Raw genomic sequence first — 23,821 nt, forward strand, 5'->3', positions numbered from 1 at the left:
ATACAGATTGCACATCTGAAATAGTAATGCTGCTATGTACGTAATTAAACTTATCTGCATCAAAAATGGTCATTTGGTTAATTGACAAACACACTAACGTTAACTAGGGATTTTCCCCTCTCTACCTCTTCTAACTTCACTGCAACAGCCTTTACTTTTCTAAATTATCAAGCTGCATACTCCATCCATCCAACTTTACCTTATGTACCTATCACTTCTCCTTTCGCCATCCTTGTGTTCCCCAACACCCCAATTCTGCAATAAACACTTTTACCAATCATGCCTCTCCAGTGCAGTAATCCTCTGGAATTCCTTTCTTACCTATATACTTTCTTGAAATGTTGACTTACAGAAGTTCCAACTAAGTATCAGCTATGTTAATGTCACTAGTTTTGGATGGCTTGCATGGGTCATTGACACTCTTTTTCTTTCTGACTAATAAAAAGAGGATGTTATGACAAATAATTTTAAAAGGAGACTGAAAAATATGAAATAATGATATTGTATCATTATGAATAAGCTTAATATCAAAAGAATATTTACTTGCTCTGTATAGAAAATTTGTTGAATTCTCTAAGAATTAATGGTTGTTGAAGTAACAGAAGACCAAGTGAAATATGTACAGTTATTGGAAAATTGGCTGTTAAGGAAGAATTAACACAATTTGAATCTGAATTATAAAAGTATGCAGAAATAGCTAAAATATAACACTGAATATTTTTACTAGGTTTAAAGTTGTTCTGTAACAAGCAGTGGTAGTTTGTGTGTAGGAACTGCAGCACCCCCTATTTCCATTCGCTATTATCAATAACATTCAATATAATGAGTCCTTTTTTCTTTAATTCTTTCTTTATACTTGTACATTATATAATCCTTAAGCTTAATGTCAGTAGCCATCCCCTAGTTTATGAAAAATAATACAAAAATCCTCATATAGAACTGTGTGTTTCACAGTTCCAGCAATGCGATGTTTGGCTGTTGTGCACATGCTCGCATGTCCGACATAAGGAAGTTTCACACAAGGGAGAGAGAGCACTGCATGAACAACAGTTGTGTTTCTTTTTGACTCCATGTATGTTGTGCTTAAAAATGTGTTTATATTCTTGAATGTGATAAAGTGTAAAATTAGATTATTATCCTGCTTCCAGCTTCAGTGTTGCTGCCAGGATTTGAAAAATAGGGTACATTTCCCCCCACTTATTTTGTGATTTATGGGGGATTTTTGAAAAACAAGGGGAACTTGCAGCGGTGTTCAGTGAACAAATTAAACACACTACCCAGCAGTAACTAAAACACGAACCGATCAAGTTTATGTATAAATTTTCTTTTTATATTTTTGTTTCCTTTTACACAATATTAAAACAACAGCTAAAAATTTTCTGAAGCAGTACCCCAGCTAATTTTATCTAGAACCCACCACTGAACACAAGATGAGGAAACCTATGGTATGTAAGTAGTTAACCAAATGACTACGCTATATACAATGCCTTTTCCTTGCTGAGAACCATATTGCACAGTCCCGCATGAAGTCATGAATCATGTGGAATGTTCTGTGACAGTCTAGACATGTCACATTCCCTCCCCTTCCGGTCCATTTCTGTATACTTTTTGTTGTGTAGTCCAAGGTCAGCAATGACTAAACAGATTTCTAATCATAAAATTCCCAACTATGGCCATCCTATCTCTTATTCAAAAGGTGTCTCTAAGAATAAATTTATCCAGTGTATTCTTCATTTTTGTTGTAGCAGAAGCTGATTAGCAGAGTACAGCAGTTGTTTTACCACTATACTTTATATTGGTGGTGTACATTCTTTCTTTGTGCTTGGGTGATAATGAACAAAGGAGCTACTGTATTGATAGTCAATCTACTATAATTTACAGCTAAATCTATTTCAAATTTTATTCTACCATCTTAAAAATGTTTGAATATGTTGGAAAAAGTAATCCTGAATACTGGGCTGAGTTTTTTTTTTTTTTGTTGTTTTTTTTTTCATGACACATTATACTGTCAATTAAATCAACACTAAAAATATTGCTACTACTCATTTTAGTGACTTTGTGTGATTGAAAAAGGAAGTCTTGTTGGTCAGCTCCTTCCAGGTTTGATTCTAATCAAAGTATTCCTCTAAAGGCTATAATTTTAGACACTATTTCCTTGTCTTCCATCACTTCTAACATTATTGGTTCTGATACTTCTAGTTCACTATATTTGTTTCATTGTTGTACTAGTTTGCCAATTAAGGTATTTGGAAATAAATAATAGGACCTGGTCTTAGGTAAAGCACTACTTTTTTAATAAATGTGGCAAATAGAAATAATTGCTGGACTTCACATAATGTAAGAGGTGCATGAATAATTAATATCAACAAGGTGGAATGTCATCTTTTTAGAAAGATACCTCCTGAGGTACCTTCTCAATTAGGTGAGTTGATTTGTCTTTCACTCTGCAAACTAAAGAAACACTCTTCTATAATGCAACTCTACTTATGGTAAAATTGAGTTATGTGTGTTTTTACCAAGGACACAGCACATGTAAAGACACACTGTTGCTTCTTTCCTGATAAATACCCTATCAAACTGAACCATTCTAATTCCTTTGCGAATATTATTTTATCCAACTGTTTAGTCATTTTTTTTTATATATTGGTACTTTTTTTGTTTTGTTTTGCTTTTTTTTTTTTCTATGTTGAAAATCAGGAGATCTCAACTTCCTGTTTCTGTTCCCTTGTAAATGTAAGGATCATGTACTTTAGTCAAAAGAATCTAGTGTAATTTCTTTTTAGTTAAGCACAGATATATAAAGATGATGTATTTCCCAAAGGCTTTAGTAATGAATGAAAATACACTTAAATGACTTCAAGCAATAATCAAATTCATTCATGGATTCAAAAGTTTACACCTCTATAACAGACCTTTTGTATCAGTATATTGATCGTTACTGAAAAATGTTGCTTTCACAAATGATGATGAAGAGCTATTCCAGTTAAATTTTTCATGATTTATTAATTAAAAGTCAAATTTTTAATTTTAAATAATTGACTAGTGGTGGTAACTCAAATTAGGCTGTTTAGACAAAATGAGTAAAATTATTTTATATAACATGCTGTATGATAAAAGGAATTTGCAGCTCTCTGATTAATGACAGCTTTCTGGAAAATATAGCACTATTATATTATAAAGATAATTTAAAAGGGAATATGTTTCTTCTATAAGTCTACTGCTAGACTACTGTATTACTATTTAGTAGTATTTTAAAATATTATTTTGGAAGAAAATTTTACTGACTATTCATAAAATGCAACAGAAACCTTTTCAAACATAATTTCTTGGTTATTAAAAGTTTAACATTAACCCACTGTTGGTTTCTTCATAATCTTTAACCTTATACTTCTTTTGATGAATCTTTTCTTACACCAGTCTGATTAGATGCAGCATTCTTTGTTGAACATTGTGCATTTCATTGTAATATTTACAAATATTCTGTAAACTAAAGATATTTTCTTTATAAATATACAATGTGTTCTTGTTAATGGATATTACTTCATTCTATTTATTCATTCTTATATGAAATAACTACTAATTTTACTGATTGTTGAAAGTTTTACTTCATTGTTGATTTAAATTACTATTATCAAAGTAAAGTGAAGCATTTTTACATTGTAATGCTATAATTCTAAAATGTGTCGTTATTGTTTGCTTTTCAGATTTCCTGATTACTATTTTCATCTTTTCATTTTACTAGACATTTAAAAGTTAGGAACCTTTACTGCCTTCATATGAATCTATATAGTTAGAAATAATACATTTTCTAAATTTGTATGCTATGCTAAAGAACCTAAATGTAAAATATTTATGTCATAGACAATCAGTATTAAAATTTTGTTTCATCATTTATACTACTGCTTCTGTATGTTTGTATGGGTTGAATGTCTCCATTTCATTACAGTATTTTCTATGCGTTTTACTATCCAATATACTTATGTTACAACTTCTTCCCACATATTTGCAGGCTCCTTCTATAAAAGTTGTTTGATATTTTTCACCTAATATCATTCTTCATGTGCATCATGTTCTTACCAGAACAGTTTTCTCTCCTACATAAGGAGGCTATTACCTCTAAGTTTTTCTCTCAATGCTCTTGCACTCTATCATTCATGCATGATAACATGACACATTCAATGAAGTATGCTTTCTTCATTTATTTTCAGCTTTAAATATCCTCCATATTTAGCCCTAACCATGTTGCATCATTTCATATTCAAGTATCATATAGTCTCCCCTTCATTCAGAGAGAGAAAGGCCGTCTATTGCAAAAGAGTTAATTATTCCCTGAAAATTTCCCCTTCCATTCTTATTCAGTCTTAATATCCATAACACCTACCTCCATTGCTGACTAGGACACCTAGGTAGCAGAAGCTATCAACTACTTCTAATGAGCTTTCTGAGTTGCTAAAAACCTTCATTTCTTAGGTGCTCTGTTGCTAACTGCTACTTTGCATCTGGTACATATGAAATCCTTCTCTGTTGGCTTTCCTGATATGCCACTGCACCTTTTGTCTGCTCATTGTTTTTAATGTTTACACTATTTAGAGCTTCTATCTGTTCTCTTTTTGAATGTTGAGCATGACTGCTTCTCTCTCAGTAGCTGTATCCCATTTTCAATTTTGACTAAATTGACATCTCAATTCTAAACTCCTGCTTCACATTTGGAAATGTAAATCTAACTCTCCAACTGATTCGACTATGAGAACTATGGAGACCTTTCTGTACTTTTTCCACAAAGAAGAAAGATCAGTGGTTCCATGTCTTGGCACAAAACCAAAGTACATCTCTTAGTTCTCTTCTCTTCCTGATAAGCTTCTCGATAATTCTGCTTCTATTCATGACTTGGTTCATTAATTGGATGTATTTTGGTTATTCCGCTTTTAACCCATCCTTTATCAATTTCTTTTAGTGTCGTTTCCATGCTTCTTTCTTATTAGTATCAGTGAGGGTGAGTGTGCCACTATCATTCTCTACATACTTTTCAATAATGACATCTGGATTTATGACACATTGTCTATATGTATCATACATGTATTAAAACCAATGACAAATTGAGACATTTCAATCATCATTTATTTTATAGAAAAGATGAAAGTAATTATTTTAAATATAATGAATAAAATTGCTTTATTTACAGTAACTAATTTCAAAATATTGTTCAAATTTTGTATCTGAACCCACAACTTAATTCCATATATTGTTTTGTTAACTAATTCTTGTTTCGTTTTTAACTTTTACTATTGAAGTTCACTATTTTATTCTAGATTTGGAAGCAATATTAATTTCCACAATTTCAGAGATAGTATGGGAGGAGAAAGAGATATATTAACATTCATACACACACCAAGTTAGCATTTTGCAAAGAAGCCAGTATGAAATTACATATTTCAGATTTCTAAACTAAAAATTATGATCCTCCTCGACTCCTTCTGTAACTAGTCCACATAATATTGGACTTCGAAGAGAATGTTCAAGTTTTGTTTGAATGACTTACTATCTCAGCCTGAGGGCAACTACTTTTCCGTAATGCACTTTTGCAGTATATCAAGATGGAGTTTGTTAAATGTATTATTCATATAGTAATTATCAAGTCTATTGTCAAAATAATTTCAATAATCTTACTTGGTAACCAATTTGAATCAGTTTATTGTGAGTGGTTGCTGTATAAATTTGTTTTAAATGTTGTCTTAAATAATTCATGCTAAAGTCTTTTAAATGCTGACAAATGAAATTCTAATATTTCATAATTTTTGTTAATGTCTATTTTTGTAATATAAAACCCCAATTCCTCCATTTTGTACTGTTTACAGTAAATCAAGTACCTTAATTCTGGTTTCAGGATAATTGCTTTAATGTTGCAATCAACATTAACACTATCACCTTACACCTTAGGTCCCTTTGGTGGATTTCATTTTGTTCTATATACTACAAGCATTCATGCCAGGTCTCCTATTTGAGGATATCTTCCCCTTTCCCTCCCACTCCTCTCAGAGACCCTATAAAAGTAGTACCTTACCACCTGATTATAAGATTTCAAAAATTCAATTCATTTGCTTTCCCTGACACATTTCCTAAAAGAATTTGGTCTTTCTTGAAGTGCAGTTGCCAAATATTACCACATTGGTAATATGATCTGATGATTGTCTCAAAGGCTATGGAATGATTGTTATTACTATAAATGCTACTCTTATCATTACAAGAGTACTTTTGGTCTTCTGAACTGTCTCAGCTCTTTATTTAAAGAATTAAATGTTTTTATAAATTACCACTTTAAGATCTTTATCTTTGCTAAGTCTAAGGATATGCATATTTGTAAGAATAGTTTATTATTCTAATCTTAGTTTAAACAGATTTTTCTACATTGTGTTACTATTTGACCGATAAGGCAAAACATTTAAATTGTGAAAATGATCTTGTAATGTATCAGCTTTCATTACCATCTACCATCACTTATGTGTTAAAACCTTGAAAATACTTTGTTATTCTGGAATAATTTTACCAAACTGTATCTTCCTCCAGTCATTTAACTATGCACTATAACTTAGAGATTCACTCTGAACCTCAGCTAGTATCTTAGTAAATATTAACTGCAAACATCAAAGCCTACTGCTTTATCTGAACATTGTACATTCCCTTTAATTGTGGCTCTACAACTTCAACTATAACTTAACTACTTCTCAAGTCTCTTTAAATCCACCTCACTTTATGGTATATTTCATCGCCAATCCATAGCAGTTTTTCAATGGTTGTGCATCATTGATTAGTGTTATTTTCCCCTACCAACATATATATTTACCTATGCTTTTGGTTCATTGGCCTTTGTCTACTCACTTACACTAAAATTTTCTCAAAATAATTGTCTCACTCAGCTCTTTTGTTGCTATGAATCTCTCATTTAACAGTTCCAAGTCTTACTTCTTATATAAACCACAAGGAGGAAATCTTTTGCTGTCAACTGAGCAGAGCAACTTTTTTCAATAAGTCATCAAAGTGATTTATAGCAATCATTTCACAGCGACATTTGTTGTTCATTACTTTAATGTGCGTCAAAGTTTTGGTTATCAATCAATATTACCAGACATTTTACTGTACTTTTTGTACACTCCTTGTTAATACTGATATGGATACTACGTTCCTGACCACATGTGGTACCTGGTAATAATTACTACCTCCACCATTATTATGTACACCTTCGAGCCCCACACACGTATCAAGTTTCATCAAGGTTGTTTGATAGTCTCAGAGGAGTTAAACTAACAAATTCACAAGCACACAATCTTTCCATTTATTATTATAGATGGCATATTAACATTTGTCTCTCTGTGGTTCACAATTTTATAATCTTCATAAAAAAAATAATGTAAATTCTACATAATGAATCAAAAGTAGGTGATAGAACGAGTCTTCTTATAAACATGTGTGCATCACAGCACCTATTATTTCAAATATTTACAATAACTGAAAGCAAAAAGCTCAAATGTGCATATACTTTTTCCATTAGTTTGAAATGTAAAGTATACATTTTTAAGTAAGCATAATTTTAGCCTTGCTGTGAAGATTGAACAAAATGGTTACGCCACTTGTGTAAGCATAAGTTCATCACATTATAGATTAATACTTTTTTTATATTAGAGGAGTTTATATGAATTATGCATATCAAGGAGATCCCAGTTGATAATTATTTATTCTATGGTATATCTAAAGCAGAAAAAATGAAATCACTAAAAAATTCAATGTTCTTTTCTTTTTTTCTTTCTCTTTTTTTTTTTTTTCTTTTTGTCATTACAGATCCCAAAACTAGGCAAGTGATTCCTCATAAGTTTAAATCCAGCATGGTAAGTTGCTACATTCCAGTTTGTAAGGCTGTACTGTGATGATTCTATTTTTATTGATTTCCATTTGACATTAATCCAAATGAGTCCCAAGGTCAAAACAAATGAAATTATTTATAAATGTGGGGAATAAAATTATATTTAATAAAAATAAAGAGAGATTAAGCTAGTCAATAGGAAATGGGAATTCCTGCAAACTTATCTTATTCAGTTTGAGTTATAATTCCTAATATTAGCTGAGCAATGCCAAAAGATTGGTTCTGAATTAAGGATTTGAATACTGATTGGAAATACGGAGTAGGTTATAGAATGTTAAAAAAATTATTTGCATCTGCATTTCAACCCAATTTACTGTTTTATCATCTCGTATGATTCTGTTATTGTGAAACAAGCAGGAATAAATTTTCTACAGCTCAACATAGTTCTTTAATAATCCTATTAAATATAGTTGAATAATGTACTTTTATAATAAATAATTTTATTCTGAAAGTTTGTTGTAGTTATGCATCGATCTAGTATAGTTAAGAATCGTATCTTGCATTTCTGCCTAGCTCATATTGACCCATTTTTCTCCTTGTTCCAGTCTTGCATCATACTGACCCACAAAGTGATTTTCTCTGCATTTTATTGTTTACTTTCCTACTTTTTTTGTTGCCTTTATTTGAGCCTGTTTCCTTTATGTAATTAACTTCTAGTTTGTTTTTAATTATCACCGTGTCTGTAAAGAAAAGTTTGTGCTGTATTACATTAGTCTATTTTTCCTTATTTGTAAATATTTTTCTAGGCCCATTGTGATTACTATATCAGACTAATTTTTTTTGTGTGTGAGTGTGTATGATGCATTGATATCAGCTGTTTAGATAGAGGAATTGGGTTTTTAGCACACTGGATGTTTACCCAGTTTTCAGTTTGAAGCTGTAGATTATAACTGGGATTGCTAGACTATTATAGTCTTATTTTTCTAGTATTTAAGGGTTTTTTTTTTTTTTGGCAATACTCTTTAATTTTCTTTGTCATTTCTCTATGTTGTATCTTAGTTGTATCTATTCCTAAGTATTACAACGAGGAAGCCTATATATGGCTGCTTGACCTGTTAGAAGTAGCAGCCAAATTACTTTTATACTACATCCCACCATTTAGAAATGGGAGATATACATTAGATAATATAGTTTTAGATATACTATACTTGAAAAATCAAGTCTCTCATTTGAGGACAGCCCAGGTCTGAACAGCAACACCCTCATTACTACAGGCTAAAGAAAGAGCTTCTCTATAATCACTTGACCTGTTACAGTTGACCATCAAGTTCTCTACAAATAACAAGCTACCATCTAAAAATAGGAAGGACTTATTCAATAATGTTGTACTGGATGCACTGTGTTTGAAAAACAAGTCATAATGTCTATGGTTGAAACCTCTTTCATCTTGAGCTTGCCTCATGAAGATTTACCTGGGCTTAAGCATCAACTCTGAATGACTGGTTCTGCCCTACTTCTCTGGTTTAATTATCTTGATGTTTCAAGTTCAAAATTAGTGTTCTTCTTTTTAGAGTAACTTTGAAATATTTGTCTAATCCTGTACCCATTTTGATATTACTGTTGGATCTACTTTTTAACAGGTCCTCCAATAGATATAGACCCTTCTCTCACTTTTCATACATCATGCTAACATGCCAAAGTTTGAAGATTTGTGTTGTTTCTTGGGAAAGATACAGCAGTAATTTCCCATTGCCTCTTACCAGCTTAGTTAACTTTGCTAGTTTCCTGCTCTCTCTAGCTTAGATATGGGTGACTTGTTTACATGCCACCAGGGCAAATCTGCACACTGGTAGGCCTCTGTGTTACATGTCTAAGAATCAGTCCTCTTTTGAGTCCTATGTGCCTAAACCACAGAACCAGCTTCTACTAATTGACTAATTAATGGGTTCCTTGACAAGTGCTAACAACCAGGATCAGAGCAGACCTGGGATTAATGGTGACTGAGAAATAATTTTATACCCCTCAAAACTGAACTCTATTGAATGCCTTGTTTGTGTCTTGTATATATTTTTAAATCAACCATATAGAGGAGATATTTTTTAATTTTTTCTCAACATTTTAACTGTTGTTTTCACTTAACATCCTTTGTAATACAGTCAGAGATAGAGAGAAAAAAATAGTGGAAATAAAGGCTGGAAAATTCCTATTCTTATCGGGTTAGAGTTGGTTTTCATCATCTCTTTATCGTACATTGTTAATTCTGGTTTCTGTTTATCAATACCAGAAGCATTCCATTTGCTAGAGTTTTGATTATGTTGGCAAATTCCTTTACAAGTTATACTGAGTTATGCAGGAAGAATTATTGCATTTTCCTTCTCTCCTTTCTTACCTAGTGTGTATTTATATTATGTTGTTTATTTTTGTTCACTGTGTTCAGATTTCTGTTATTGATATAGACTCCAATGTTGTTTCTTTTATTTTAGTCATAGTATGTGTACACACACACATACACAGGGGAATATATATGTGTGTGTGTGTGCGTATATATATATATATATATATATAATTTTTTCTTTTAGTATATGATTCTAGTACTTGATTGCAATTAAAGAACCATTTGTTTTTCTCAAATTTCCTTAACTAGTACATTTGTGCCAAGATCAGTTGCTTTTTATTATCATTACACTCTCGGAATGTCAAAGAACAGTTTTTGTGTTAGTAAACATCATTAACAATGTCTTTATATCTACTTAAAACTCACAAAGTTATAAAATTACATATTAATATATGTGTGTCAATGTAACTACTGGAAAAATGTTAATAACTATCCTGGAAATAAATCCCTCACTGAAAATGCCTCTCAATATAATAGAATTGCTGTAAATTACCATGAAAATAAGAAAAAGTACTTGATAATATAAAAATTAGATTTTAGGTGACTTTATCAAATTTGTAAGTTAGATTAATGGCAATGGTAACCTTTTGTTTATAATATCATTGTAACTTTATCAGGTATAGTATGATGAATTCTGTATTTATTCCTGTGTAATGCACAAACCTAATTATGGGGAATGAAAGCTCGGAAAAATATCTCTCATGTACAATATGCACAGACTCTTCTTGAGTATTATGATGTATGAAAAAAATTTGAAAATATATATATATATAAAGGCTGTAGAAAATGCAATACAAAGAGTTCATGTATTTTAACGAAGACAAATTTGGAAGTAACATTTGAACTTTACTTGTGTAAGCTGTAAAATTATGCCGATACTGTAAAGCTACTATTGTGGAAATTACACATTCAATATTATTAATAAATGTATTTAAAGCTCTTTGCAGAAAATTATCTTATTTTGTGACTGACTTAGGGCTAAAGAACAACAATAATGAAATCTGTAAATGAGTACAAATTCAAGAATATTCATACAAATTTATCAACACAATCTGAATTGAAAACTGTTTCCTAAAGTTGAATCCTTTATGTGTTACTATATATAAAACAATTGTAACTGACGTATATGTTTATATCCTATAAACATTAAAAACGGTGTCACTCTAACAGAAATCCCTTTTGGACTGCTTTTGGTTTATTTAACAAAGAACAGTTAAATCTCTCTAATCACACCTTACTATTTTAAGTATGCATCTATTTTTCTATGATCTTACAAGCAAGACTTTCATTAAATAACTCGGCATGTTAGAAATAGGATATTCAAATCACTCCCATTTGTTTTTTACTAAGATAATATACCTGGTATAAAAAGGTAGCTCTGTTAGTTGTATTTAAAACCAAACTTCACTCTCTTAAATAAGAGATTACAATTATGCAAAAATTCATTTCCACTGTTCTTTATAAGCCATGCTAATTTTTATTCTATCCCACCTTTTGAAAATTTTCAAAAAGAAAACTTCATAAAATCAGAATCTTAATGAATTTGAAACAACACTTAAAGTTTTCAGGAAGTGAAAAGCATTTTAAACAACTACATTTCATATTTTGTATCTAATTTCATGGGGCTTCAATTGCATAAATGAAAATCTTTAATGAAAGGAAAAACAGGTTTCCAGTTTTAAAAATTTGATTAAAAAATGTGCATTGTATGCATGAATAAATACGGTATTGAATCAATTCAGATTATCTTTGTACATAAAATTGTTGTGAAACGTAATCTTTCTTTATCTTTAGGCCAATCAGATGGTTTTAATGGTTCACCGTGTCTTTGCGAAACATATGGCAATGAGCTCAAGCTCAAAGAAATCCACCTATCGTATAAAGAGTAGGACATACTTAACTTGACACTGGCTTTTGTGCAGTAACTTTTTCATTTGAATACTGAAAACTTATTAAACTGATCTCTCTCTCTCTCTCTCTCTCTCTCTCTCTCTCTCTCTCTCTCTCTCTCTCTATCTATCTATCTATCTATCTATCTATCTATCTATCTATCTATCTATCTATCTATCTATCTATCTATCTATCTATCTATCTATTTATATATATATATATATATAATATGTATATTACTCTCTCTTTTATTCACCATAACAGCAATATATATATATATACTTGTAGTTTCAAGAGCTATTTCAATAACAGAACAGTCATTTTAACTAGAATAAATAGACAAAGTAATTATTCATCTAAAATATAAAAATGCTGATGGATACAAAACTATTTGCTATGTTTTGTTTAATGCGCTTATAGTAGAGTTAAAGTGAGAAAGGCATAAGTAAAAGTAAGACTCTCCTGAGTTAAAACATGTTCAAGATATATGAGAATATTTGGAGACTTATCCTTCTAACAGCATCATTAATGGACAATAATGATAATGTAAGTCTAGAATTTTAGATTATTGAATTACTAGAATTTGCATCTGCCAGTGAGAGAGTCTCATGCAATCACTCTACTTGCTTAAGATAGCAGCTAAATTTCCCTCAAATCACATCCTGTTGTCTTAAAATGTCATTTTCATGGCAGATGTACACCTGTGCCTATAGAGCTACTCAATCAGTGCTAATTTAGAGCCAAAAAACAATAATAACTAATAGACATGTATTCTGTTCTTAGAAAGCATCAAGCATGGAGACATCGAAGATAGTAATTAGGGAGCCATAAATACACACAAATATATGAAGAGCTTACTTTCAAAACCAGATATATGCATCAGAGTAACTTTTGAGTGATTGAGGAAACAACTTGAATATATCTGATTTTGATTGGAAGACTAAGATTCACTTACTGTTTATATAGCATCTATCCCAGTTTGACTGAAAAAAATTTCATGTGTGTGAAGCCAGGAGCTTGCAGATTGTATTTTAATAGTTATCATGAAATCAACCAAATGTACACTTACACCGGTTTTGAAAATAAGCTCCTCGTATAAGGAAATACAAGAATAACAGCATTTAAAAAGGATAGTGACTTAGTGCTACTTCACAATTTATTTTACTAAGTATTTGACAATGAACATTATTTCTGAAAAACCTACTTCCACTCAGCTAATAGTAAAGTAACAACTAAAATGTGAGGAAAATATGAGAGACAGTTTAATAATTTTCAATGTTTAACTGTTCTTTTAATAACTTTAACTCTTTACTTGGATGAATGTCCATTGTTTTCTTCTTCCCCTTCTTCTTGCTTTATTCATAGATTATGAAACATCTAAATAATGCTTCCTAACTTGATTTAATATAATGCCTTCTGTAGTTCTTATGGACCAGTGTTTAACTCTGGTTTTAAGTGAATGATAGATTAATTTCTCACTGGATAGTTATTTTAATTAGAACTGCATGCAATGCCAGCATGGAAGGCTGATGTAAAATGATGATGATTATGATACCCTACATTTTCATTTTTTACTTTGTTTATCTTCTGCTAATTTTTTTTTTTCCAGAAATAGCAGATATATGTATAGCTAGTGCTTAAGGCAAGATTCATTAGTGTTAACCATATAGATGTGTAGTAAATTAGCTGTTGGGTAGGATGATAGTCTATTGCACTTTCCCAAATAAAGTGATTCCAATTTCATATGGCCAGATGAAATGGAGCAACGTAAAATAAAGTATTGCACCTAGAAACAAATTAGTTTGATCTCATAGCCCCATATACAACTATTTGCCATCATTAGTCTGGCTTTTCCAGTCTGGATGTAACTTGTTTAAGCACCAACATCTGCAAAGTATAGACTCTTTGAGAGAGTTTTCCATTAATTGACATTAATTGGACTTTTAGTTTCAGTGTTATCAGAAATTATCTTTAAATGGATTTCTCATGACAGACCTAACCATACATTCTTAAGAAAATTGTGTGCTTTTTCACAGGTTCCTACTTTTGAATTATGCACTTTGTGTAACAGCATTTTTGACAAGTAATAATAAACCTCTACAAATGGGAGTTAATATGTATACAACATTATCACATATTTTTATCCATTTACTGATTTTGGCCATGCTGGGGAACAGTCTTATAGGCTATAGTCAATCACATTGGCATTCTGTACTTATTTCTATTGACTGCAGAAGGATGTAAAATAAAGTAGATCTTGTAGGATTTGAACTCATAATGTAAACAAAATTCTGAAAGGTATTTTTCCAATGTTTCATCAATTTTGCCATACATTCACCTTGTATTCTTGTGGTTTTCATTAAAATATGTCTTAAAGACCTTGTATAGTATTTTAAAAAGTTAATATTTCTTTGGATAAAATACTGCTGAAATAAAAGATTCCATTTGATAAAGCCTCATCATTATTTGCATTTAACTAACTAGCATTGACAACTAACAAACTTGTTTAGGTTTTACTGGATATTTTTTAATGTTTCTGACATTGATCCAGAGAGCCATAATTAGTTCAGTTAATCATAACCTAAACCATATTATTTCTGCTTATACTAAACCTGACTTTTGATTATATATTTCATTTCTTTCTCCTCAGTTTTAAATTAATGACAGGTGTGATCATATAACATTTACCTATAATTTATATCAATATTTCTTATTAATTTATATATATATATATCATCTGCCAGTTACAATATTGTTGAATTTCAATAGTTTACTTGTTTCCCCTTGATTTTAATTCAACTTAAGTATGTAATATTAATATATAATAATTATACCTGTATAAACTGCCAAAATATATGCTTCACCAGCTTTTTCAGCTGAAATATATTGCTTGATTATATCAAACTACCTGTGTTTTTTCAAATCTGCATTTTAATCTTCATAAAATAATGTAGACATTAGCAAAACTTACTTTCAAAAAGAGATCATGTCACTTATTTCAGTAGCTGAAATCAATTTATTTAGAAATTCATAATACATGTCTGGTTTCTAGAGTTATTTCTTGATTATTTTCACTTTCTGTGACAATTTCTTAGAATAAAAATTAACATTAAGTTTTATTAAAATTATGTTAAAAATTGATATAATGTTCAAAAAACATTAATCGGTAAGCAACTTAGATAATGTACCAATAAAATTGTTTAGTTATAATTTTTAAATGTATTTTACCAATTTAAGAAATTTACATCCAGATTTCAATCAGTAACAGCTTATATATTAAAGCTTTTCTTGATATTACAAAACAAATTTCTCTGCATATAACTAAAATATTTGTAACTTGTAGCTACAGTTGCAGTAATTAATTTCTTAATGAAATATTCAATAATAAAAAAATGTTTATATTTTTCATTTCAGGCTGACCAGATCTGTTATGCAGTTTTGTGTGTCTTCTCTTATGTAGCTGCTGGGATAGAGAATGGAAAGTTGACAAAAGTACATTCATTAGAATGTTTCAACAAGGACTACAGCAACAACAATGGTAGTAGCAACATTAGTAACAGCAATAATAGCTCAGTTATACGTAATATTTTACAATCCTCAGCTAAAGGCTCCCCTAGAACAAACACTTCTAGCCCTCGCTGTTCTCCTCCTTGCCCTTCACCAGCTGTAGCTTTGACTAACCTAGGTAAGAGTACTAATGAAGTAACTACTGCTCACTAAACCTTTATACAAAATGTGGTCTTTGACTTAATCTATTCTTTCATCATTAAGCTTTGTCATTCCACAATGAACTAGTAACTGTTACATGAAAGCCAATTCAGCTAATACACTGTATATATTCCTTTTTTTTGCTTTCCTATATATAATCAACGTAAGTCAGTAATGATGTGAATTTCTCTATTGACTGATATACATATATATATATATATATATATATATATATACATATTTAAATTTATTTTCTTTTTAAATAAATTGATATTTTTTTATTACTGTAAACTAACTATATAATGTTAGGTTGTGAAGCAGCCAGGCATTTTACATCAGTGTCAAATTATGTGCAATGAAGAATAAAATTTAATTGTTAAAACTATTATAAATCATGGCGTGCTGCTACTAGCAATTTAAACTATGTGCAGTGAGCAAAACAGGAAAGATTTTGTGTGTGTGAAAATAACTCCTTCAGCTCTAATCACAAGATATCTTGTGATGACTAAAAGGATGTATGTCTAAGGGCTTGAAAAATGTTTGAGCAATTCTGATTTTCATAGTTAACAAATCAATTAATTCATCAAAGAAGCTGAGATCAATACAGCAACAAATGTATTAGATTGTTTTTTTTTTCTTTTTGTTTTTTTTTATTGTTAAACATTTCTTGTTTTTTAAGTTAATTTTCAAATTAGTGTTCTCAAATTTCTTTACTATTCTTTAATCTTTACCTATCTAAAAATAATTCTATTGCTTGTACTTTTAACTTAACTATGATAATTTGTAATGTAAGAGAAAAAAAAACAAGAATGAAGTAAAGGGACTCAGAACATTGTTGAGTTAAATATAAATATTCTTTATGAAATAATCTCAAACACACATGTGCTGAAGGTACCTTCTGGAACATATCTCCTTCAGTCTTGTGAAATGATACTACCTCAGGGTCTTATTTAGACCGTAGTAGATACTATAGATATGTATACTTTATTTTTAAAAATGATGATAATTATAATAATCTATCATCAACATATAATTGTTATTACGTATATATTTTTCTCAATCAAATGTTATCTTGTAAACACTGATAAAATGCTTGTCGCTTATGAATTGTGTGTATGTTTGCAAAAGTGATAAAAAATTAGTTTCAGTAATATCCTTACTTTATAAAGATGTGATGAACATAGCCTTAGTTTAAATCACAATCAAAGAGCTATATTCATATATCTTTTCTTAATTTGAACTATTTTCCTTCTAAACAGTAACTTATACATTAATCAGATTTTCAAAAAAATGAATTGTTTCATTTCCTTTTCAAAACTTTCTGCGCCTTTTAACTACAACATACTATGCAAACAAATGTGAAATATATGTGTTAGTCTTTACGAATTAAGAGGTTTAATTTATTCTATAATCTCTATATTAGAAATTAACCCCTTTTTTTTTCTTTCCTGTCTTAATGTGTAATTTGTGTTTGCATTTAACTCAGAAATAGTAAACTTAAATTCTAAACTATTTTAAATAATAAAGTTGAAGTGAAACATTTTCCAAATATTGGTGCTAAATTTACCACCATTCTTCCTTTCCCCACTATATACCCTGCTACCACTTACTCTCTAGTAATTGTAATGTTTATTTCTGTTAACCTTTTTATTCCTTTGCTATTCAAGAGTTAATAGAGGTGATTAATTTGCCCAGTCCCTTATGTAGGTAGTGACAAAGCTGCTGTTACTCTTGCTGTTGAATCTACCATTGCTGTTGTTACCACTTCCATCACTAATATTGGACCAACACCTTTCAACGATTGATTCTGCTGGATTGTAATGACTATCAGACTCACTTTTCCGGAAAAAAAAAAAAATCTCCTATGATGTGTAGAGCTGTAAGCAGCAATAAAATTGTAGTATCTCATTACATTTAGATGTAACCAACTCACCTACCACACTTATTTAACTATCTCTCTGTGACAATAATACACAATTGCATATTTGCAGTTCTGAACACTTAAGTTATATGGTTTTAATTAAATACTTAATTGATGCCATTAGCATTTATAATCCCAAGTAATACAACTAGCATAGAATATTACAGAGTTTTGTCAAATTGAACCAGTTATGTCATTGTATTATAGATAATTCTCGTCACTAATGGCCAGAATTTTCCCTTTATTCAATGACAATTCTGAATTCAATGTCAGTATTTTCAGGCATTTTACTGACTGACTCAACGTTATATTCCTATATATAATCATTAATTTTTTCCTTACTATTCAACTGATATACTTCAGTTCCCTTTTTGCCCTTTCACTTGTGAACATTTATTAAATTGTGGTTTGGTGAGACAGAGTAGGAGCTAGCAGAAACCAGATGAGAAAACTTTGTATTTTTTAACCTAGGCGTCAAGTAGCTGTCTGTTCAGTTAGACAAGAAATTCTGTAAATTCTGCTTTACAGCTAATATCAGCTAGACTTGAAACCTTGTTGTTGTTATTACTATTTCTGTCAGAATAGTAGAACTATTTTAATAATAATAATAATAATAATAATAATAATAATAATGATGTACGGTGACCTTTATCACATTCCAGAACAATTTTATGTGTATGTTCCCTATATGTATGTTTCGTTAACGAACTCTGTCAAAGCATTGGCTTTCCAACTCTTTCCTCATATACTTGGTTTCTATATTTGTTGACCAAAAAAGCACATTGTCAATGGTGTAAGATGTACTTTATACCTAGAAATTCAATCTAATCTATACATTTTATACAATGAAGTACTCTCCTACTTCATTATTATGTGATTTCACTATTTACTACAAGTGGATGAGTAACTTCTAAAATGATACATACCACTACATAAATTACAACCAACAATTAATCAGTTCTAATACTTTACTCTGCATAAAAAAAATTAAAACTTTTTAAGTGTGACAAACTGTTTAAGCTCTTCTTTAGCAATAAACCAATCAAAGTTGCAGCTATCACTTTCTCCACAGTCTTCTTATACCGACAAAATAAAGATTTGTTAATGATGCAACTTAAAGAAATTAATGTAAGATATTTTCTCAATTGATTACATCTATCAACCTAATTTTCACACAAACACACATGCACACATGTATACAGCCATAAACAAAAGAAAATCAATACATTCTGTAGAGTTTATTATATTTATAATAGTAAATAAACAGTTACTGATCCACTATTGCATCTAAGTTTCACCTATGAGATCTTTCATAATCGCATCTGAAAGACCATGACTACACTAAGTAATGTGATATTGAATCATGAAATGTTTAATTATAGTTGTGTGTTTTGTGTAAATATACATGTGCAACTATGTCTGTCTGTGTGTGTGTGCGTGCATATATTTATAATGATAATCTGGAACATAAATTTAGAAGGAATGCAGAAGCCAGAATTTCACACTGTAGTCTTTTATTGGAGCATTAAAAAAGAAAGAATATGCTATGTGAATTGTAATGTTTTACAGCAAAGCAACCGTGGTGAATGAAAATTGAAATGGGTATAGTGGAAGTGTGTAGAATGGTGCTTTTCAGCCTAATATTTCAGAGCTGAATGAGATAAATGAGATGTATAAGCTTGAGTATGTTCTGGAGAGTAGATGAAAATAGTGATGAGGTAATGTACTATTTACTATGCAGGTGGTATGAACAAATCAGAATAGTATGCATTGCTAGATAGATAAAGTGCACAGGAGGGTATTTATCAGTGTATGGTAGTGTTAAGAGGAAGGCAGTGTTATTAGAGATAGGCAACTATTAACCTCAACTTGATAGGCTGTGTTTCGATGGAAAATTAATTGTTCATAATGCAAATATGAAACAGGAGATCCTTGGGATAAAAACATTAAAGATGGTGAGATGCAAGCAGAGGTGACTAGAAAAATTAATGTGATGGGTTGCAAGTTGGAAAAATCTGATGCTCTTGTGTTGAACATTTAAAAGGTGTTCTCCAAAATGAACTGCTGATCTAGTTTTTACAATATACCACAAACCACAGAGTTTTATCTTATGCCGTAATGGGTGTACACGGTACAAGGTGGTAAGGTTTTGGGTAGCGAGACAGATGTTGCAACAGGAGCTAACAGAAAAATCCAGTGAAGGAAGAGAAAGGTTATTTAGAGCAAAATGTAAGAAGTGATGTCTGACTAAAAGAGACAAAAGCTCCATGGGATGGTGCTCGGGAGAGGTAAAAGAGCAGGAATGTAGATGAGTAGAAGCATGACCATTCAGTGGTAAGCAGTATCAACGATTAGTTGTGGGCAACCACTCTTATGAAGTAATGAACTATGTGGTATGACTGAGCCTTAAAGTCAATTAGTAATGCAGATGAATTGTTAGAAAGAGATAGTGGATTTAGTGTGAGTGGAGTGGTAAGAGATAAAGTAGTAAAAGGTGGAGAGGTTGAGGTAATCATTAGAAACAGGATTGTCCATAAATTTCACAGAAGTAGTAGTGATGGTGATTGTGAGATCTAAGGTAGGATAGAAGTAGTTGTCAAAAGTGATGAAAATGTTATACTGTTTATTGGTAAGGGTTGTAGATCTGGTGAAATAGATTTGGTATTCAACATGACCAAGCTAACAAATTGGCATAGTTAGAGCCCAACTTGGTACCCATGAACAAACACACCAGTGACCAACTGGTAGAAATCCTGAGAAAAGGAGTAGCAATTAAGAGTAGGATAAATTCAGCAAGGTTGGGAAGAGCATAGGTGCCACTTTAAACACTTTTTCAACCGTTAATGTCATCACTTATATCTCTGTCACACAGGCACTTCAAATGCCATTGATCTCTTTCTCACCACTAAACCTAACTTTTACTAAATTGTCGCCATTCTATACTTCTATCAAATCATCTGTTTAGTCAAGGCTATGAGCTATACATCAACTTACTCCTACAACAAACCAACACCCTAAAATACTATAACACTTCAAAGTAACTGGTCAGAGCTCTGCTAGTTTTGCTCTATTTCTGAAAGCAAATATGCTTCACCATTGATCTATCTAAAACAGCTAAGCAACCAAAGCCATCCTCCTAAACATCTCCCTTCATATCCCTCACACAACCAAAGCCTTAATCCTGACTCACACACCACCGCCCCACAACCAGCCTGCAGAAACTCACTCAATTCCACTGAATAGTTTTTAATCATCACTGCATTCCCAAAGCTAGCATCCCAAAAGCAAAGAATGCTTCTATGATTCACACAGTCTGTAAACACTCTCATCCCAAATTGCAACTAGTTATTTTTGTTCTTTTTTACTAATCTTGCAAAACCCTGCTATCTGCCTCTCTTCAACCAAGGTGCCTCTTTAAGCAGTACTCTTACAGAAAAATCTTCCACATTTGCAGCTCTGTATTTTGCCAGCTCCACAATGCATGCGTTTAACACAACTTCACTCCATCAGTCCCACCATGACATACCAACAATGAGGAAGTGCAAAAAAATTTCCAGTCTCTTTAAACCAGCAAAGTCACCAGTCTTGACAATGCATTTTCTACTACTCTCAAACAAATGCTCTTGAGTCTTGCTGAACATTTCAATATTTCTTTCTATACTAGAATATGTGACATGCTTCTTTGGAAGCATGTCACAGTGCCATACCTCTGTTTCAGGTAAACTCTTAGATCCTCCCAATAATCTGCCTATCACTCTCACTTCTGGTCTCAACAACTGAAGTCTTAATTACGCTACAATACATCTTTTCAGAGAGGTCATCACAATTTGTAAGAGTTTGTGTAACATAAGAATCTCTTTGATAAGCTGGGGGGGGGGGGGGTCTCTCATCCCCAAATCTATTAACATTACTATGTTAAAGATCGCTTGTCATCACTTTTAGTAATGCTTACTCCTATGCTGATGATAACCATTATTCTTTGACATTCTGCTCACATGCATAATTCACAGTTGACCTAGACACTTTATGCCAAACCTTCCCTCTTTCCATGAACAGAGGCATCAATAACTTCCCTGAATGGCGACTTGACAATCCAGTCACAAAAGATTTTTTTTTTAAATAGACTTAACTCAAAAGTTTCTAACGGTTCATAATAGTTACTTCCCTTTAGCTAGTAAACAATATTTCTTTCCTTTATTTCACAAAAACTAACAGTTTTTCGTATTATCTCTACAAATATTTCTCTATGAATATATCCACACACACACACACACACACACATATATATATATATATATATATATATATTTTCATTTTTATTTAATTTACATTTATTCTATCATTTCGTTCCCCCACTCCATTTCTGCTATAAGGACATAAAACCGACATACACTAGACTTTAACTCTCTTTAGCCTTCATTATCTTGGCTTCTAACTATATTTGAAAACTAATTTGTCTCTTATTTTTATCCTCTAGTCAAGGTCTAACTCTGATCTAAAACACTATTATAGTGTGGTAGAGATTATATTCGATAAACAGTTTAACTTAGCACTAAATGTTTCAAGCCCTTTATTTTGTTTAGTAAACTGAACTAATGTTGTCATATGTGTGCATGTGCGTATATATATATTGTGCATTAATCCACAATATGATCTGAAGCATCACAGGTGTATACTTCATGCATTTGTTTGTTTGCACTTTGAGCAACAATGGAATTAACTGTTTTCCAATAATTGTGTAATCTGCTTCGTGTACAGAGGGCTCTTTCCATTCATTTATGTTTGTTTGTGTGTGTGTGTGTACGTTCGTACACGTAGGCATGACAGCACTAAATTAGATAACGAAACATTATCTTAAGGATGTTATTTTTTGATTGTTGTATTGGTAAATGTTTAACTAAAATTTCCTTCATGGCTATGCAGATATTTTAGTATGTCCTTTAAATTTTCATTTGATTCAGTTCTAGCATGGCCTTAAACTCTAAGTTTCCAGAAATTGAATTTTTCTTCTCTAATACCCAAGTTATACCATTGACTAGAATGCTGCATTTTGGTGTCTTTAATCCAAGTATTGAGGTATTTATAAGTGCCAATGTTTCATCTTGTGTTATGTTCCTTCTCTCAATATAAATACAATGAAAATTAATGCATTTCTCCCATGGGAAGTAATTTTGTTTTAGCTAGCAGTCTACTCTTGAGTCAAAAGTTTTATTTCTTTCTCCACCCTCAAACTCCCTCACTAACTTTTTTTTTTAATATGATGATGGAATATACAGTTCTACTTGCTTTCTTTGAAATAATACTGATAATGTTTAATATATTTTGTATAAAATGTGTTACACTTGTGCTTAAATACAAATATTCAATTTTCCATCAGTTTGTAGATTCAACAATGTAGGTAAGTGCCAGCAAGATCACAATTACCTTCAGATTGACTATTAACCTATGCAGTGACTGAAACTGGTATTAACCTATCTTTTTACAATGTTTATTTTGTTGGTTTACTGTGTTAAATGTGTGTTTATATGTACTTCATAAGTCCCCTCCCGCCTGCCTGCCCACCCACCCACCTTTCATCATCTAAACATGGTTCAGGAGATATAACCGCCAGAAGACTATATAAAGAGCTGTGTTGACTGAGTTGTTCAGTAAAAAGGCTGTGACTAATATACTACTACTATCAAAGCAGTATCTCTTTACTCATGTCATTACAGCTATCATTACATACTGTTTCCACAACTTTTCCATTATTGACAGTAATTATTTAAAAATACATTCCAACTGGCTGTAGCTTTTTATTACTTGTTTATGTTGTCAGAATATACATGAAAGGTTCATTCCAAACTGACTATGCATAAGCAGTAGATGACTTCCTATATCTGTTAACCACCAAGTATCAGTATCGTTTCTGACAAAATCCTTTTTTGTTTAGGTTTTTTTTTTTTTGGTCTTTTTTTCTACTAATTTAACTGTCTACCATACTTATTGTCTTTCACTCCTTGGTATATTTATGTACCTTACCTGTAAATATATATATTGAATTGAATTTCTT

The 23,821-nt window shown here is 31.2% G+C and overlaps 1 protein-coding gene across 14 annotated transcripts in view; it reads left to right on the plus strand.

Moving 5' to 3' along the window:
• The window catches only part of LOC106882707 (MAP kinase-activating death domain protein), a 187,391-nt gene extending 164,048 nt beyond the window's left edge, over positions 1–23,343 (plus strand). For 5 of the 14 annotated variants that reach the window (XM_089349442.1, XM_089349434.1, XM_089349439.1 and 2 more), the window contains 2 exons: positions 7,834–7,880; positions 15,555–15,874. In XM_089349442.1, the coding sequence (XP_089205568.1) occupies positions 7,834–7,880; positions 15,555–15,860 (353 nt within the window). In that variant the 3' untranslated portion in view covers positions 15,861–15,874. Of the gene's footprint in view, positions 1–7,833; positions 7,881–12,044; positions 12,136–15,554; positions 15,875–23,146 lie in introns of those variants that run through there. The other 9 variants (XM_089349432.1, XM_089349435.1, XM_089349433.1 and 6 more) reach the window with 5 other exon arrangements.
• Positions 23,344–23,821: the final 478 nt, after the last annotated feature.

This window comes from Octopus bimaculoides, chromosome 3, assembly GCF_046866305.1.
Source record: "Octopus bimaculoides isolate indiv1 chromosome 3, ASM4686630v1, whole genome shotgun sequence".
NCBI lineage: Eukaryota > Metazoa > Mollusca > Cephalopoda > Octopoda > Octopodidae > Octopus > Octopus bimaculoides.